This window comes from Scylla paramamosain, chromosome 6 (assembly GCF_035594125.1).
Source record: "Scylla paramamosain isolate STU-SP2022 chromosome 6, ASM3559412v1, whole genome shotgun sequence".
Classification (NCBI taxonomy): Eukaryota; Metazoa; Arthropoda; class Malacostraca; order Decapoda; family Portunidae; genus Scylla; species Scylla paramamosain.
Genome location: NC_087156.1, coordinates 24,754,497 through 24,775,817, shown reverse-complemented (window position 1 = coordinate 24,775,817; position 21,321 = coordinate 24,754,497). Strand labels below are relative to the sequence as shown.

General features: G+C 40.9%; 1 protein-coding gene across 1 annotated transcript in view; it reads right to left on the bottom strand.

Moving 5' to 3' along the window:
* LOC135101469 (lachesin-like) overlaps window positions 1-16,717 on the bottom strand; it is a 149,352-nt gene extending 132,635 nt beyond the window's left edge. Inside the window, exon 1 of the mRNA XM_064005454.1 lies at window positions 16,602-16,717. Coding sequence (XP_063861524.1) covers window positions 16,602-16,706 — 105 coding nt within the window. The 5' untranslated portion in view covers window positions 16,707-16,717. The remainder of the gene's footprint in view (window positions 1-16,601) is intronic.
* Window positions 16,718-21,321: the final 4,604 nt, after the last annotated feature.

Sequence of the window (21,321 nt, the reverse complement as noted above, 5' to 3'; positions counted from 1 at the left end):
TGAATACGGAATAAAAACTTAACGAAGAATATCGTTGGCACTTTTTACAAGATACCACATAGCAAGATTTTTTGCAAGATATCTTGATTTCAGCAGGGATCTCCATATCAATTCAATCTTCTGCAATAGGCGCTGATGTGTATAACTGGATTACAGCGTGGCTTAGTTGTAGGCAGGAAGAGTATAAAACAAATAAATAAGGAAATAAGTCAAAACAGGATAAAGTTATTACTGGGATGCCACTTCACCCCCTTTACTTTTCACAATCTAGAACTTTAACGATTCAGATTCTTAGACGAGTAGCGACAGCAGGAAATTTCCAGGCGACACTAAAGTACGACGACTAATCCGGTCAGAGCAAGACGATGACGAATTAAAGCAACACAAACAAAATATGTAAATGGTTAGAAAATTAGCAAATGGACTTCAATATCGGGAACTGTAGCACTCTTCACGTGGGGGAGGAAAAATCATTATACTTTACGCACATCGACCTCAGAAAAAAGATTTAGAAGTGATAGTATCCTCACATCTCCTGCCAAGAAAGCTGCATATTAGTGTTAGAACAGAAGACAAAATATTTTTTTCTACTGATATGAATATAAGTAATACACTATCAATGGTAATTCTAAGACTATACTTTGCTTTTGCTGAGCAATATACTATGCTACACATAACTGAAAAAAATTATGCTGACGTCTGTGTGATGTGACTCGTGTGATCTCTGAGCTGTACAGCGTACCTTACTAGGGCAGGCTAAAATCTCTTAAGCTACATTTCCGTGACATGATACAATTATTTAAGAGGGTTACAGTATTCAACAAAGATAAATCAAGTACAAGTAGTTATAAATTAGATAAAATCCGATTTAAGGAGATATGCAAAAATATGATCACTAATAGGGATGTAACTGAATGGAACCATCTCGGCAAGAAGGTTGGAAGTGCATGGACGTTAAACAGACTATTTTATGCACGTACATGACAAAGGGAAAGTCTTAAGTGCTCAGGAACTGCCTTATGCAGGTCAACTGAGTTCAGCAGCCTCCTTATTCATATGAGCGATAAAATTATTTTGCCAGGATACGTGGTGCAAAAATGCACGCTTTTTTTTTTTTTTTTTTTTTTTTTAGGATGCGGTAGTCCCTGGTTCCTGCTTTCAGACATGTATAGGCATTAAATGAACGACTAAAACAAAGACTGGTATACATTTCCATAATTCAACAAATATCAAATTTGCTTTTGCTTTATTCTCTGCCAACACAAATGGAGTGACCATAATCTGTTTCCACGCAAACTCATTGGCCTCATAAATGCACAGGCGGTCACCTGCTACAATGATTTAAACGTACGCCAACAAAAGACAGGTGATGTCACAAAGTCTCACCACAAGAAAAGACAGGTAAGTACAAACAAGGGCGAGGATCGATGGCCAGACAAGTAATGGATAATGTTGATGAAAAAAAAAAAAAAAAAAGATCAAATCACTACCTAAAAGCATAACTCGCACTGATATAATATGTTGTTAATTATGCTTTATTGCTTAAAATGGCAGCTTTTAAAAGCGGGCAGATGCTATTAATTATACTTTCTTTCATTATTGACGCTTTCTCTTTTTATTAGCGCGCCTTTTTTCTCTGAGTCGTTTTAAATCTAGTCTTACATATTATTGCATAAGGTTTTTATGTGGGCGAATCGGACAAAACATTCACTGCCCCTTTCTTTTCATTAGTTTGCGTCAATATTTTAAAAGTAAAAATTCACATATATTTGCTTCTGATCTGCATTATATCACGGAACGTTTGTATATTGTGCGCACGAATAGATGCAAAAAAAAAAAAAAAAAAAAAAAAAAAACTGCTAAATGTCACCGCCACCACCACCACCACCACCACCACCACCACCACCGCCACTACCACCACCACCACCGCCACCACCACCGCCGTACAGAGAAGTTTAAAACAAAGCGTCACCTCACTTATAAACGGTGCATTCTGATTTTTATGTTGTCATTTTCTAGTTTATCGTGATTAATGCGTCACGCTGCTGGCATTTGAGTTTGGTGTTGTCATCTGTAATAAACCTAAACGTGACAGAGAGCAGTTCATTGCAGTGTGCTCGCGTGACAAAGGCAAGTGTTAAATTTTCTTCTGTCTATATAGATACGAGATATTGGACTGATTGATTCACGGCGTTGAAACCAGACACATGTATCGGCATGCCTTGTTAAGGTAGTGAGCAAGTATGTGAATGACCATATATTAGTACTGCAGTGTGGTTATGTTGCTATCCTTCCTCGCGGTGGCTGTTGTGGTGGTGGTGGTGATGGTAACTGCGGTGGTGGATGATGGAAGTACATAAATAACAAAGAACACAGTGTAAAGCTACGTACATTTTCTGTCAATATCCTAGACCCAAATTATGTTTTATTTTAGCATTTGTAAGGATAGGTCAGAAAGAAGTGAAGAGAAGTAGGAGGAGTAAGATGAAGGATAAGACGAAAAAGAGTCGAAAATGAAGAGGAAAAGTCCACACATGTGAAGCAAACAACGCAGAGTAAGAAAGCAAACATTAAGGAGAAGGAAGAGAAGGCAGCGAAGGAAGAGAAGACGGTGGAGGAGGAGGAGGAGGAGGAGGAGCAGGAGGAGGAGGATCCAGGTGAGTGACGGAGTAATGCTGGAGTGTCAGCGAGACCAAGGACCATCTATAAGGAGGACCCACCACGACCCGTCCTCCGCCATCACCACACCACCACAACCACCACCACCACCACCACCACCACCACCACCACCACTCCTCCCCCACTGACTATTACTACTATACTCCCCTCCATCGGCCTTTCCCACCACCTTATTTGCAATCACCCTGTTCGTCCTCTTCCTCTTCCCTTTGCTTCATCCCACAACCAATGCATCCCCTACAAGGATGCATTGGTTATACATCATCAGTCATAACTATTAAACTTCATTTCCACCAAATCTAACTTCTTTTTCAATACATTTCCATCTCCTTTCTTAATGACCTTCCTTCCCCTCCTCCGTCCACTCTAAATAAGTTACCCCATGCAGCCACAACTTCGCAACCAAAACTTTCCGATCTACACCACAACACAACACACAAACACACCCACAACACAACACAACACAACACCCCCCCTCCTCCTCACACACACACACACACACACGCACACACACACACACACACATTCACACATCCAAAGGCTCCTCCTCAAAGTGGATCCTCACATTAGTCTCTAGCAGAACAGTGGGAACCGTGGCGTCGAGTGTACCATTAGTCACCCGAGGCCCTGTGGCGAGTGTTTAGTGGGATGTGCAGTGTGGGTGCTGGTGTCTCCTCAGGGAAGAGCGGCGGCAATGGGAGGGTGAGGGACGGGTGAGAGGAGGGCGAGGGACGGAGGGCGTAATGCGGTGTGTTGGTGCGGGACAGAGACGTGTGTGAGGGTTGACGCGAGGAAAGAGGAAGAGTAATGGTGCGCGGCGGCGTGTAGGGACGAGGGATGAAGTACACTGAGAGGAAGTTGTCGCGGCTTCATCTATATACATTTAGAGAGAGAGAGAGAGAGAGAGAGAGAGAGAGAGAGGAGAGAGAGAGAGAGAGAGAGAGAGAGAGAGAGAGAGAGAGAGAGAGAGAGAGAGATAAATATATATATATGTATATATATATATATATATATATATATATATATATATATATATATATTATATATATATATATATATATTATATATATATATATATATATAGAGAGAGAGAGAGAGAGAGAGAGAGAGAGAGAGAGAGAGAGAGAGAGAGAGAGAGAGAGAGGAAGAGAGAGAGAGAGAGAGAGAGAGAGAGAGAGAGAGATTTATATATAGATATATATATATATATTATATATATATATATATATCTATATATATATATATATATATATATATATATATATATATATATATATATATATATATATAGATAGAGAGAGAGAGAGAGAGAGAGAGAGAGAGAGGAGAGAGAGAGAGAGAGAGAGAGAGAGAGAGAGAGAGAGGAGAGAGAGAGAGAGAGAGAGAGAGAGAGAGAGAGAGAGAGAAGCTTTTCACGTACATATGTCTCGACCTGTAACATGAACTACCGTAGTTTTGAGTAACGCTCCTGACATTAAAGCAACGAACACCTGCATTTTTTCAGACACATGGGGTAATTGTTACGCATGAGGGTAGAGGGACGGGAAAAAAAAGTCTTATATTAAAGAAGACCAAAGGAGGCTCGAATTGAAATAATAAATCAGGTAATAGGTGCTTCCCCCAGCGACTGGGGGTGTTCTAAATTTTAGACGCGTCGCAGACCCTGGTCATACGGAGCCCGTCTACAGACACCACGCCAAGTGTCGCGCCGTCGTGATGGTTGCGGCGAGTGACATGTTGCTATGAATGACTCTGTGTTTTCAATAAGTGGAGCTTTATCTACATTCTGATCACACTTTCGTGTTTATGAGAGTTTTTCCTACTTAATTAATGTAATAATATATTCCAGCATTCAATGATTAACTGTTGAAAAATAGCGAGCATAAGTAAAACATGTTATAACAATTTTTTATCTCCACAGTGCAATTTGTCGTAATACCATTTTCTTTTTTGTCCTGTCGAGTTTTTACAATACATCTTGATTCTACAGTCACTGCTGAGTCTGATGGTGTCAACCAAAACTGGCTATCCCGTATATGAAGTGAATTATGGCATATAATTTGCGCATTTTGCGCGCTCTATAAGTTGAAATATGCAAAGTATGGGGAAAATGGTGAGTTTGACGAAGAAATGTCATAAAATAAGAAAGATGCGCCGTCAAAAAGTTATCAATTAGGAGTTGTTTCCGAGACTGAAATCGCAATTTTTATATGCGATGGACACCAAAAGGTGCTCCTGGCCAAATCATTGGTGTACCCTCCAGGGGTCAGGCGGAGCGATGGGTTGCGGAGATGTGCGGTAACAAAAATTAGAACCCCCCTCGCTCGGGTCGGAAAAAAAAAAAAAAAAAAAAAAAAAAAAAAAAAAAAAAATATATATATATATATATATATATATATATATATATATATATATATATATATATATATATATATATATATATATATATATATATATATATATATATATATATATATATATATATATATATATATATATATATATATATATATATATATATATATATATATATATATATATATATATATATATATATATATATGAAACCCAAGTTCTGGAGCAAGCTTCATGCTTCTTTCCTAAATAAGTCTTGCGGTATTATTTTTCGGTGAAGATAATTTGTGTACATGTGTCAATAATTCTGATGTTGAGGTTTTCGAGTGTGCACGGACAGGCAGGCAACCTCAAGGAAGAAGCGTCAGTGGAGAGGACTGAAGCCCTCGGGGTGACAGAGAAGGTGAAAAGGAACTGTTTCTGAAATCATACTTGGAAGTCTTTCTTTCACGCGTAAAACTGTCTAACAGGCTTTGTCTATATGTATATATATATATATATATATATATATATATATATATATATATATATATATATACGAGGTGTGTCATTAAAGTTCCAGGACTGGTGCCACACAAGTTTTATTTCACATCCAGGCTACAAACTATAGGTTATCTCCTTCGAAGTAATCCCCCTGGCACCGCATGCACTTGTCCATCCTTCTCTGCCAGGCTTGCATGCACTGCTGGAAGGATTCTTGCGGGATGCTCCTCAGCTCCGTCGTCACGGCCTTTTTGATGTCGTCCGCATCATCAAAACGGGTCCCCTTCATGACCTCCTTGAGCTTGGGGAAGAGGAAGAAGTCGCACGGAGCGAGGTCAGGTGAGTAGGGCGGTTGCTCCAGCACGGCGATGTTCTTCTTGGCCAAGAACTCTCTGATGCTCAGGGCATTGTGAGCAGGCGCATTGTCGTGGTGAAGCAGCCACGAGTTGCCCTGCCACAACTCCCGCCTCTTCTCGCGCACTGCACGAAGCAGACGCCGCAGTACTTCTTTGTACACATGTTGGTTGACTGTCTGGCCCTGTGGCAAGAACTCGCAGTGGACGATGCCCCTCACATCGAAGAAAGCGATCAACATGACCTTGAAGCTGGACCTGGACTGCCTTGCTTTCTTCGGCCGTGGCGACGCCGGACTCTTCCATTGAAGGCTCTGGCGTTTGGTCTCCGGGTCGTACTCAAATACCCAGGACTCATCGCCGGTGATGACTCTCCTGAGCAAGTCTGGTTCAGTTTCCAGACGCTCGAGGATGTCCTGACACACCTGCATGCGTCGTCCCTTCTGGTCATCGTTCAGGAGTCTCGGCACCATCTTCGCACAGACTTTCCGCATGCCCAGATCTTCAGTGATAATCTTCCACACGCTGTTGTGGTTCATGCCAAGCTCATCTGCGATCTTTCGAACAGTCAACCGACGATCGTCACGCACCATCTGCTTGACACGCTCAACATTGGCCTCATTCCTGCTCGTTGAGGGTCTTCCACTCCTGGGGTCATCTTCCACGTCCTCCCGGCCCTCTTTGAACCTCTTGCACCACTCAAAAACACGTGAGCGTGACATTGTCTCATCCCCGTACACTTTTTGCAGCATACCCAGTGCTTCTGACGGCGTTTTCCCCAACTGCACCAAAAACTTCAAGTTTGTTCGCTGTTCAGCGCTCATTGTTAAACGACCTGCAACAGAGGACATGATTTTAAAAGCACGTAAGAAAAAGATTAGTGACTGTAGAGGGTTGGGAGCGCAGTTGTATACTCCAGAAGGATTACTTTGAAGGGGAAATATGGTGGTTTGTGGCTTGGGTTTGAAATTCATCTTTTAGGACACCAGTCCTGGAACTTTAATGACACACCTCGTATATATATATATATATATATATATATATATATATATATATATATATATATATATATATATATATATATATATATATTTTGTTTATTGATTTATTTGTTTGTTTATTCAGGTTTTAATCTATCTGCAAGAGTTCCGGTGTTTACCATTAATATGTTTCGTGAGCTGACTAATACCGGAGGCATTTTTCTATCACTCAGCGCAGACAAGATTTCAATTTATATCCACAGAATTGCCAGGTCTAGGATTCGTGACATGACATCGCTTAATTACACTTATCGATTGTTCCACATGTCAGTGATGTTGCGATGCAGCTGACCTTTAAGGGATAGTTCGGATGTTCTCTGCCTCAGAAACGTTGGCTCACTGCTGCTTCTCTCTTATTTATTTACCCTGACAACTAATTTAATGGTCAATGACGCCTCACTTGCTACATTTTCCTCGGGCGTGCTTTCTCTGTTGTCGAATAAGGAATGAGGTGCCTGTGTTCTGGGAATTCATAAATGTCTTATTTTTCGATAAAGTAAAATTGTGTGCACGAAATGCACCACAGCAAAACACAACAGAGACAAGTGAGGAGACTGATATATCAAACACACACACACAGCTATGGTGAGGGCAGACGAGATTCATCCCCGTCGCTGCCACCACCTTGAGGTGCTGTAGGAAGGAAGACACTCTCAGCAGGACATCGCCCCCACTCTGAGAGATGGTCACAACAGAAAAGTAGCAGAGATCTCTCTCTACTTATTTATTTACCATGATAACTAATTTAGGAGTCAGTGACGCCTCACTTGTTACATCTTCCTCGGGCGTTGCTTTCTCCGTTGTCGAATAAGGAATGAGGTGCCTGTGTTCTGGGAATTCATAAATGTCTTATTTTTCGATAAAGTAAAATTGTGTGCACGAAATGCACCACAGCAAAACACAAACAAAGACAAGTGAGGAGACTGATATATCAAACACACACACACACACACACACACACACACACACACACACACACACACACACACATAGCTATGGTGAGAGCAGACGAGATTTATCCCCGTCGCTGCCATCATCTTGAGGTGCTGTAGGAAGGAAGACACTCTCAGCAGGACATCGCCCCCCACTCTGAAAGATGTCACAACAGAAAAGTAGCAGAGATCTCTCGGGATGGGTCGTCGGAGAAAACATTTTTCTTCACCAGTATAAACGAAGAGAAACAGACTTGGCGCAACTCACACAAGACTCCACGTGCACGCCCTTCTTTGCACAGTGGCATCATTTCAAAGTGCGCGAGTTTGTGCCGAGTTCCTATAGTTTACATTATAAGATTCCACTAAGGAAAATGATGCCTTGTTCAAGCCGTGATGTGTCCAGCCTTCACGAGAATCCCAGGCGGGGACACGGTTCACGCTGCTACGGTGGTGCTCGTGTGTTTCATGCACCTCGCGATGAACGCCCTCGCTCCCAGGTACTATTAACTGGAAATTGCTTTCGGTAGTAATATCACTTTTATTACGGGTCGGAATGTTATTGGTTATTGAGTAAGGATGGTCACAAAGTTTGCTGGGCGCCTACACGCGACGCTAAACTGCTGGAGACAGTGTTATGGGAGTTATCACAGATGTTCTTGTTCTTTCAAACTAACAAATTATAATATAGAACAATAATGATTTGCCCTTCATATTCCGAACGTCTTCTTGCTATTTTCTCAAACAAAATCATAAATCGGGAAGGAACATGATTATTTTATATGTTATTTTCATAATTACCTCACTAACACGCTGAGCGTCTTATTCATGTCCCCTATAGGGACGACGGAGGTATTTCTTCATAAAACATTATATTCAAAATACTTTTTACGCACTTTTCTGAGTTGATATATTTCCCCAGACCGTTCTTGGTGTTCTATACTAAACCCTTTCATTTTCTTACTATTTTCTTAAATAAAAAAAAATTCTAGCATATGATAACTGCGATATCACAGTCTGATTACTCATTGGTAAATGGTATTTAAAGTTTATGGACTTAAAAAAAAAAAAAAAAAAACATTCAAAGATGAGCCCTGACAGACTGACACGTGGCTGCATCAGGCACTCGTGTTGGTGAGCCTGAGTCTCCCATGAAGGCGGATCGGTTTGGTGCTTGATAGTTTATTGTTGCTGGCGTAACAGAGAGAGAGAGAGAGAGAGAGGAGAGAGAGAGGAGAGAGAGAGAGAGAGAGAGAGAGAGAGAGAGAGAGAGAGAGAGAGAGAGACTTATTCGCTCCACCCTCTTAGTCAAAGTGGTGAATAAAATTATCTCTCTACCCTCCCGCTGTGAGGACGCACCACAGCCTCACGCCGCAGGAAGAGACGGTTCTTCAGCGGGGGGTGGGGGCTGAGGAGAACACAAGAACAGCAGAAACAAACCCACGCGAAAAGCGAGTGTGGCGCACGGACACATGACACATGGCGCTGTGTCATGACCATCTGGCAGACGGACAGCCTCGTACGCTGGACGGTTTACGCAGTTCATACTTTAACACGACGAGGATTTGTGTGTTGTGATGATTTGCTTCTACATTACGTCAGGCAGAATATGGGGAGGAGGAGGAAAAGGAAGAGGAAGAGGAAGAGGAAGAGGAGAAAGAGGAAGAGGAGGAGGAAGGACGAAGGAGGGAAATGATAATAAATAACCATCGCATATCGACTATTCGTAATATCAACTAATGACTCAAGTACTGCAGGTGAATAGACTGTTTATTCGGGTGCCTCTTTGGTGGCCGAAACCTAAGTGTCGCCATCACCTGGAGGGTGAATCAAGAAGAGGAAACTGTGAGAGATCCTGGATGTTTGCACTCATAATTTGTCCCATGGGCGAGATGAATGTTAAAACTGATGGTAAATGATTTGTCTATGCGTACGCTTCATGTCAAGTCTCTCAATTTTCTACCCATTATGCCTTCCTCCCCATCAATCATTACATTCCCTTCCCTGGTTGTTCTTTAACTCTCGAACATTTTCCAGTAGAGACTGGGTTTTGGTAACAAATTGATACACTAGATACTTACACACTAACGTTCAGAATAATAAGACAGAAGCAAGCCTAAATAATGAAAGTCGGGTATTTTTCATTTAAACCCTGATAGCCAAACATTTCCAGTAATGAAGGTTTCTAATTTTTTTAGACAAATAATTTTTATTTCGTTGAAATTTAACGTGCTACGCTGTGGGCAAACAACTATGTTTAGATGGTTCTTTATAATAAGTCTGTCCCCCATCCTTCCCACCATCCTTCTACACCGCCCACCGCTGCCACCACCATCACCACCACCACTTCGCTGATTTTTGGTTTCTTAGGTAATAAAGCCTCTTATTTTGGTTTAATTATCACTTGATTAGTTAACATTATCACGTGGATGCGGAAGGCGGGGTTATAATTATGGAAGCCAAATTAGGCCAAATTCGGATATTCATGATAGATAACGGTTAGATAATGCTAGGGAGATCCAGGTGATGTTAGAAAGTTAGGGTAGATAGGAAGGTAAGGTAAAGTTAGGTTAGGCTGGAAATTTCCCCAGTTGTCAAAATATGGCGTTTCATCCTTAAACGTTTTGTCTAAGGATGAAACGCCATATTTTGACAACTGGGGAAATTTCTAGCCTAACCTAACTTTACCTTACCTTCATATCTATCTACCCTAACCTAACATCACCTGGATCTCCCTAACATTATCTAACCTAACCGGGTGAGACTTCGCCTTCCTTGCATCCCACCTTAAATATATATATATATATATATATATATATATATATATATATATATATATATATATATATATATATATATATATATATATATATATATATATATATATATATATATATATATACATATATATATTTTTTTTTATTCTTTTTTTTTTTTGGCCACATATGAACTACTTCCCGAGGCGCATAGAAAGTGTTTCAGGGCTGTGTGTGTGAAAGGAGCCATGTTGTACTACACACTATTTGTGGGCTTTGTGAGGCACCTCTGTGATTTCAAGGCGAGTTTGTGAGTTAACTAGGGCGCTGTCTGAAACTTCTAACGACATGCACTACAGTAAGTATACTGTATCACCATGTCAGTGTTCAACGGCAAAATTAGGAAGGAATTATCGTAAACATTAACCGAAATGCCCCTCTCTCTCTCTCTCTCTCTCTCTCTCTCTCTCTCTCTCTCTCTCTCTCTCTCTCTCTCTCTCTCTCTCTCTCTCTGAGTCAGCACGGTTCACTCCGCCGCCAGGCAGCAAAATAGCCTCCTATCAAACAACACCTTATCACAACCACTAGTCTTCCATAATATATTTTCAACTTGTTATTTTTTAAAGTAATGCTTGAATTTTTTACTTCGTTTTTCTTAAAAGGAAGGTTTCGTGTTGAACGATTTTGGTCTTATTCCTTTAAATGAATTTTAGTGAGGTCATAACAAGCAGAGGAGCAGACATACAAAGAGAGGAAGCAGCATTATACTCGTAGATAATAAAAGGGTACTATATTCATCAGTGTAATGAAAAATCATATGCATTCAAGCATGACAACTTAAGAGTGAAAGAGTGTGATACATACTTACCAGTATATCACTTAAACAATAATATGGAAAACTAGGAATAATGAATGAGAAAAAAGTAAAAAAAAAAAAAATATTATATATATATGAGTATAAAGTAATATCAGTTACAATTAATTAAAAGTAGAGCGAAATGCAACACGAATATGTGTTAGTTTATACATGCAGTATAAAATACATTTCGTTTCTGTTGCCGTTTGGTTTGCAATTAAATGATCTTTAAAAGCACTCAAGAGCTCTTTGATTGCAGCAGATCACCAGCTTTGTTTATTTATGTTTTCCCTCACCAAATGTTTGAGTCTAAAGTTGTTGTTATTAAATACATGACCATGCCTGCATTACGACTCCCTTATATAAATCGTATTAAGATTGCAGCCAGCGTCAAGACGCTCCAGACATCAAAGCTTGTTCAAAGGCATTCCGCAAATTAGTAAAGTGGTGACATAACCCCATGACACAGAAGTTCAACATTCGCTCTTTTATAACGTTAGGGTAGAGACAGGAATCCAATGTAATATGGGAATGCAGTTTATTATAAACCTAAACATCTACACATAATACATGCCAGTTTTTCACTAACTCTTCCATCACTTAGGCTCCATCATGAGCCTCCGTATTATGACAGACATTGGCTTCTTCAGTTTACCCATTTATTGAATGCAACAAATTAACCATTACATTAATTCTTCCTTTCCTCTTTCCAGAAACAAAACCAGTATTTATAAAAGGCTACAGAGGTCTAGTGAATATTCGTGGAATATATATATTTTTTTCGCGGATTCAACATTAAATCATACCACCGTATTCGAACATAAGAGACGACGTGTAGGAAGAAGCATATACATAATCAGACAAGAGACAAATGTGTTACAAACATTCTATATTTGATATTCAAAGCTACGAGTATTCAGTCTGCGTATAATCATAAGGATATGTATCGTAAAAAAAAAGGGGTGGGAGGAAGAAGGGGAGGAAGCAATATCCCAGTGCCTCCCTAACACCTAGTCTTGCTACATCTATCCAGAGCGGCGGCGGTCAATTTAGTGTAGCCATGGCTTACCTGTCCACCCTCTTGGCTGGCGTGGTATAATGATTGCAACTTTAAGGACGATTTTTCACATGTTATCGAAAAAAAAAAAAAAATGTATCGGACATCTACATGTGAAAGTTATTATAAGGGGAAGGCTTCAGAATCTTCCGAATAAGTTTGGGGACTGGACTTTCGTTTGGCGGAGTCCCTACCAACTGTAGCACTGTGCCCTGACGCCAGACGACAAACTATCAAACTATATCTGCTGTGGACTAAGATTATGTAGAAGTCACGCCTCCTACTTCATCCCACCAAGGATTCTCTGTACGTTCCTTGCTCCCCATCCAGCGGGGCGGCTGATTGGTTCACTCACAGGGTTCCTGTGTCTCCCTTAATGTTTATATCTAAGTTATTTCTAGCGACTTTCCTTGTCCTGGGATAGTTTTCGAAAATATCAGTAGAAAAACAATACCAAAGTATTAACCATTTAGAAATAAATTATGGAAAAATTGCTGTTCATCCGTATGACAATCTGCAGTGGCGGGTGTCGAGTTATACGGATAAGCTTATGTAACTAACATACAAATTCAGGAAATTAATAAGAACTAAATCAGTGCACCAATCAGCTGCCTCACCGAGAGGAGTCAGGGGAGACGTGGGCGGTTAGCTTATGGCATCTACAAAGTGATGACTGCACTGCCATCTGGCAAGTGTCATGAAATGCCACCCTGAGGTTGCCGTTAAACATTAAGGTGTGCTAGTATCGAAGCTTCTTTTCCATTTCCTTTATAATTTTTTTTATGTAACTGCTGGGGCAATTCCTTTCCATAACCCGGAAACTGCTACACTAATGGGGCGTCGAGATGGAGAGACAAATTAACCTAATGGAGCAACGCGGGTACCACACTGGCGAGGCCTCATAGTACTCAGAAGAGCACTACGAAGAAGTAAGTTTCTAGAAGGATGGACAGATGCTACCATCATTCAATGATTTTTATAGCTGCGACAACGTACTGTCGAAAACCTGATCGATTTCCTCTGGAGCTTAGCAAGCTTAGCGTATCCTGGTATGGGAGTCCTGATTACGCCGCGCTGCCTCTCACCACTGCAAAGTCCTGATGACATGTATGCGATGTTACCCTTGAGAACTGACTAAGGTTTCTTGTTCCTCTGCTAAAATTAAGAGTTATCAGGTTGTGTCATCAGTCTTGTACTTGTAGTTGCGTATTTATTTTTTACAACTAGCTTACTTTAATGACTTGCTTTCACAAAGTCATATCCCTAAGAGGACAAAGGTTTTTCCATAACTTCCCTATCGGGGAGTCAATTGCCAGCCATTTCCTACACGCTGCTGTTAATCTATATAGATAGTTCAAAACCAAAACCTAAGTGATCGCATCACCACCGTTCACATCACCATCCACCCCTTAGTAATCATTCCAGTTTTCCTCCACAACTCGTGCATCTCACTCAACACTGCTTATCATTTCATCTTGGCTAGTGGCTTCCTGTATAACTACAAGAAACAGTATTCCATGACTTTGTAGGGTTTACGTTTTGTACGCTCAGTGTGGATGCGACGCAGCGAGGGTGGGTTGGTGCGTTGGTGGCAGTAATACCGACCATTTTCTGCCCCCACTGATGTTCTTGGCAGTGCCAGCCCTTGCCACCCGCCCATCACCATCATTTCACGCTTTTTTTTTTTTTTTTCTAAGTTCAAGACATTAAGCAGCCGTCGGAACGAGACGGTTGTAGTGGAAAGTTCTCATATAAATTTGATTCTTGTTGGAGTTTTTCAGAATGGATGTTCTCCAGGTAATCAAAACCTTAACGAGCCGTCACCCAACTCACCGCAGAGCCTCCACATCCGCCTCCAGGTACAAGGATACCGCTATAGCAATAAATGACATCACAGGATCATTGGAGAGATTAACGTGTCTCACTTTACATCTTCACAGTGTCATCGTCAATCGCAGTCTTCACCAATATCACCACCACCAACATCATCATTATCGACAATGACGTCCTTGAAAATGGTTGGAAGGACTCAGATGGAAGGCCCGCATCTTGTCAGCCAGTCCCACTCAAACTCACCCGATGCACAGACTAGCAAGACCAGGGCGGGGCGGAGCGGGGTGTGCGGATGTGTTGGTCCAATTATGGGGAGAGCAAATGAGATCTTCAGTTTCCGTAGTCTCTATATGTATTTATCTTCTATATTTGAATAATTATGACTGTATCCTACATAATGCTCACTGAAAAATCTTTCAAACTTGACAGCAGGATGACTCCAATAAAAAAAAAAAAAGCCAGGAACGTTCCCGTGTTTCTTTTGTTAATCTTTGAGGCACATAAATCAATAGCATTAATTTCTTCCTTAATCTAATTAAGAGCTCACAGAAGACACCCATTACATGTACACCACCTCCTTCATATGGATATAGTACCAGTACCTAGAAACTGGAAAAGAAAAAATGCGGCTGGCTCGAGTACTTTGTTTACCGTTGCGACAACATTTACCAGCGAGACAAAACATCCCTTTATAGTTTTTACAAACTCATTTCCTATCCGTTCTGAGCAGGAAAAAATACAGGTAAAAGAGGCGAAGGTGGTGATAAAAATAGCATAAAACAAACTCTTATCGCTTGTTTTAGTCAAGTGAGTAATTTTCAACCATGACGGATTTCCTGATAGGAGATGGAACCCAAGGCAAGCTATTTTTGTAATTTTTAGGACTGATTCTCACTCCGGTCAGAAATCCCTTCCCTTGGCTGGCCAGCAAAAGGCAGTGATCTACACACCATTGAGTCTGAAGCTTCGTAATTTAGAAGTGGAGGGTGACAGAAAACAAGCATCATCAGGGATGCCTTGAGATCTGCGATAGCATGAGAAGGCAATCCGACGTCTTCTCTAATCTGTGAGCACGGAAGAGGGAGAGAGAGAAAGAGAGAAAGGCAGATATTACCTCGAATATACAGTGTGGCACACACAAAGAGTGTATATATATATATATATATATATATATATATATATATATATATATATATATATATATATATATATATATATATATATATACACACACACACACACACACACACACACACACACACACACACACACACACACACACACACACACACACACACACACACACACAGAGAGAGAGAGAGAGAGAGAGAGAGAGAGAGAGAGAGAGAGAGAGAGAGAGAGAGAGAGAGAGAGAGAGAGAGAGAGAGAGAGAGAGAGAGAGAGAGAGAGAGAGAGAGAGAGAGATACAAAAATGTGTGTGTGTGTGTGTGTGTGTGTGTGTGTGTGTGTGTGTGTGCTTGCATTCATACAGATATTTTGTACATATCATGGTCAAGTTATGGTCAAAGTGAAGTATCTTTCAAGACTGTTAAGCACCTAAGAATGTTCCCTTGAAAAAAAAAAAAAATGGTTTGCCTTTACCCAACCAAACCGTGAAGATAAACTGATACTTTAGCTTCGTTACACAAACATAAAATCTAACAATAACATCATATTTACCATTTTTTCTGCCTAGGTAAATCGAATCCAGGGCTTCTATTTCTTCCGAGCGCGTTGAAATGATTAGTGAACGAAACGAGATGATTGTCACGAACAAGGTTTCAATTTTGTTTCACTCTTCTGTCGCAAACTTGCAGCCACGTGAGTATGAGCACAACGTAAAAATTGCATACAGTTAAAAGGAAACACAACGACCTTCAAAAGACTCTATGCAGAATCCAGACTACAATTTCTGAAGGGATTTTCACGGAGACGAGATCCCTCACTCGTTTCCTGCCCAACTCGTTTCCACGAAAGCACTCCGTGCACCACGCACTGACACCCACCACACGCTCGTGACTGCGGCGAAACGAACGTTACCTTTCTTAGATCATTAGTACATAGGCGCACCTGCAGAGTACACTTATGCACACACACACACACACACACACACACACACACACATCTTTGCATTAAATCGCAGAAAGTTTTCCTCGATCTGGTTCACTATTCAATAATCATGTTTATATTGTTTGTGTTCTTTCACTCTGCGAAAGATGGAACAACAAAAAAAATGAAAGACACAGTGGCGACTCACCTTGAACGTGCCTAGGTTGTCCACCACGCAGGACAGTTTCACGTCCCGTCCTGCGGCGACAGTCACGTTCTGTATCGGCTCCACGAAGCGAGGTTCCTCTGACATTGCTCCACCTACAAAAGAAGAAAAGAAACATGGATGGTGGCATGGAAAGTCTTCCACAGAAATATTTAAAATTTGAACTTCATAATATTACTATAATCTACTTCAGCACAGCATGCTAAGCAGCACAACAATGCGTAGTAAATGCAGTGCACGTACAGTATCCCTTAACCTGGCATGGCCGTAAAAAAAAAAATAATAATAAAAATAAATAAATAAATAAATAAATTAATTAACAACAAAAAAAAAAAAAACCGGAATCACAGCAATAGATATTGTAAGAATTAAATTTATCACCTGTTTAAGTGCTAAATTCATAAGACGACAAAGTAATAAAAGACAATGACGGGTAACGTGTGGTGACGAGGCGCTGAAGCAGCTGTTTGGGTCATCACAGTTCGAGTAGCCATGAAAGACACTGTTGGGCACAAACTCTGAAGAACAGCACGACTCACTCACCTAACTAATGAACACTTCCACACTCGAATGAAATCATTTTACAAGTTCCACATTCGCTGTTTACGAGAGATACCAGATAAAATACACAACAATGTTTACGCTAAACACAATATTCATCATGGTAAACAATATTCCAATTTCAGAGAAAAAAGAAAGAAGCAAAAAAAAGAAAGAAAGAAAGAAAAAAAGAAAGAAAGAAAGAACGAAAGAAAGAAAACACACACACACACACACACACACACACACACACACACACACACACACACATTAATGAGGGTCAGAGTGCTATACAGCTTATACAGGCAGGACGTAGAAGAACAATTGTTGTCCTCGCGTTCCTCCTGTCTAGGTCACCAAAATCATGTTTGCCAAAAGGCTGAAGACAAAATAGAATGCCAAAGTGAAACACACCTCAGCGTGACACTTCAGTACTCTGTATTTTCTTTTCCCTGGTATACATCACATTACGATAAACATGCTTTTTATATGCACTTTGCTATAAATCTCAACCGTAACTGGGACACTAAATCACAAGTTCACAAATCGGCTATATATAAAATATTGCAGTAGGATAATGATTACATTTTGTAAAAACGTTTGGTTACCCTCTTTTTTTTTTTTAAGACATAAAAGGTCAGTTAAATGCTAGGATATTAGTACACATCTTGTGCACACCAAACTTGTTTTCTGTCTATTTAATTCGATTACATTTTGCTCTGTGAAAATTAACTTTTGGTCACTTATGTAATGCTCCAATGAGAAGATAAAGAACCAGGGAGGGAGAACATATAATGGTTCTGACAAAGTCATAAAGATGTAGCATTAGATAGCAGCGAGCCATGCAACTCCAGAGACCTCGCCATAAAACATTTAAGCTGTTGTAAGTGGCGGAGCTCAACAGGTGCCGCCCGGAGCCCCTCCTAAGGCAGGGAAGACGTGTTAAAACGCGAGGAAAGAATTATTGAGGGAGCCTCTCTGCTACGCCGCCAACACCTCCACTGCAGTCCCGCGTAGTTGAAAGTCCTGAGAATTCGAGACCTTAAAACACCGTCATAAATAAAGCACGTCTTGTGTTGTGGGTGGAGCACGCCCCCTGCTCCCTGGGAATTGGTCTGGTGGCAGTAACACAGAAGCAACGTTGTCCCGTTTAGAGTGTGGTTAGCGAAGTCGAGGGATGGGGAAACAATTTTTTTTTTCTGAATCTAGCGTTAGAAAAGGAAGACAGTAGGAGGCACCTCCAGCACGAACTCTCCCTCAAGAGTGATCTACACTTCATTACTGAGCGAGGACACTGAGGGCAACACTGCAGCGCGATCCGAAAACCAATTTTGAGATAAAGTGAAAACTGCAGAACGAATAGCCTGTACTTCCTTTGGATATGAAACTGAATTTACATTCGATACCAAGTTCCCCTACAAAATGCTGAAATGTTCTGAATATATAACGACGACAGTGGCGCAGTTATGCAGCATCAGAGGGCTGTTCTTGAGAGCGTCAGGTCACTGCTGCCATTTCCAACGTACTGACAAGTGAGTGAAAAGGACCAAGTGTCATCTGGCAGTAAGTGTGGATTGGTATCACAAGACTGTGGGCAGTGGGCGGCCAGAGCTTCCTACAGGTGTGGCCATAAATATGCTTCCCTCTCGCCGCTACACAACCTATCCATTCAGGCCGATGCATATCTGGGAAAACATGTACGTGCGCTGCATCTTGCTGTAATTTTATTAAATCACAGTTTTGACTAAATTAAAATTATTAACATTAAAAATTAAAAGAATAGTTCATTAGTAATAACATGGTCGAAAACACTGGAAACGTTTTTTTTTTTTTTTTTTTTTTTGTGAATAGAAATCACCCTCCCCTGAGAAAGCCTCGCCAGGGTTTCCCAGAGACACTGCTGTGTGCGAATGATGAACAAAACTCGAGATTATCGTCAAGAAAGAGCAACGCGATTACGTCGCCTCGACACTGCCCGCGCTGCCACCCACTTGGAAGACGCTGTAGTGAATTTCTTACTGTAAACTGAAACCGTGTCCTACACACCAGAGAGGAAATGAAGCAGTAAAGCTTGAATAATGTTGTCGTGAAATGAGGTACATCAGTCCGCACACCATTCACTCACAAGAAATGTTCAATTCACACCTCGAGTTCAGTTTACATAACAGGTTTCACTTCTTGAGCTTCGAGAGCTTGCGTCATTTTGGAGACTGTCAGGCTGGAAAGGGGAGCGACCCTCATCCTATTATGTCCCTTCTGACGAACCTCTTTTGTCCTTAAGTTTATAATCTATCGCCTCTACCCTCCAATACTTTCCAATACCTTCTCGCTCACCTTCTCTCACCATAATCCTTCCCCTTCTTTTGTTCTGCCTTCTAAATGTCATCTCTCCGTCACCTTCACTCATAAAAATAGCATTATATTCCATATTACCTTTATTTGACATATGTAACTACACTTACACATTTTTATTCACACACACACACACACACACACACACACACACACACACACACACACACACACACACACACACACACACACACACACACACACACACATACACATACGCGAATGTTAATTACTCCATGAGGAATAATAATACATCCTGTTCCACACTGGCTTTCTTTCTCCAAGCCTTATTCCCCCGTTTTTCCCTTATTCCCCCGTTTTTCCCTACCACCATCTTGCCGGTCACGAACTCCTAATAAATCTCAACGAATAAATAATACAATTTACAATACAGATACACAAGACGAATTATGACATTCTTTCATCGACTAATTTCTTCTTATCGCTTGCGCACGCGAGTTATCTTACTCTTGCGTCATCTGTCTTGCAGTTTCATATATTGAATTCATTGCTCACGGTGACATTAAACAACTTTGCCTGAAACCAACACAGTGGCTGCGGAAATTAAACCAGTACTGCAGGGGTCCATCACCTCGCATAAACGACATTTTCCGTATGAATGTTAAGAGCCATTTCCAACTTTAATCTTAATGGAAGAAGAAAAAATGGTTTTTGCTATCATTAAAAAAAAAAAAAAAGAATTGTATGTACGTGTACTGAAATATGTCATGTATGGTTATTTCTTTTTACCTCTCAGTTACTGTATATTACCCCTCTTCCTCCCCATGCTCTTCTCGCTACTGATAACTAAATAAACAGACTGCTGTTCATGGCAAAAAAGTCAATTTCTTTATAGTAGAATGATGCAATACTTGGATAATCGCCTCCGCCACTCATCAGGGAACATTTTTACGAACAAACTCACTTAACGTATGCAAAATTATGTATAATATATTTTTTTTTCTACCGTGTACCAAACTAACTCATTCCTTTCTCTTTGTATGACCATCCACTCCTGATATTGCACGCTCAGAAACATCCTGTGTATTTAACCATTTTGTTTCTTTTTAGTTCAGTTTTATTCCATCCAGAGAAATGTAATACTCATGATCACCACCAAGGTGGAGGGGAGAAGAGTCAGGTTTCAAGATACTGCTGTAATGCATCACAAACACACACACACACACACACACACACACACACACACACACACACACACACACGCACACACACACACACACACACACACACACACACACACACACACACACACACACACACACACACACACACACACACATATATATTTTTCTAGTTTTAGCTTTGCCTCATATTGTACAAAAGCAGCACAGCTGCAGCGAAATATGCGTTTAATACATCACTCGGCGTATCTCTTTACACTGGTCATTGTTACAACGTTTCTGTATCACGAGCAAAGCTAAAATACAATTCATACATTTGTTGTAAATGCAAATGTTGCTTGACGAGCGAGTCTCCCTCCCCCTCAGTGCGGCGTGGAAAGTAGCAGTGTACAGCAAGTCCCTGCGGCACTCCCGGTCAAGCACCTGAAATACGCCCCCGCCAACGCCCCCAAACGCGTATGTAAGCAAGCGCGTGCGCACGTACGGATGCACACACGGATGCACACGCACACACACACACACACACACACACACACACACACACGTGCGCGCGCCGAGCGCGAAACCACCAACACCCCATAATAAGGAACTTTGCAACTTTAACTGCGTAATTCTAATACGGTATTCCTTGAAGTATCAAGTCACTCTACAAAGAAATCTTCCACACA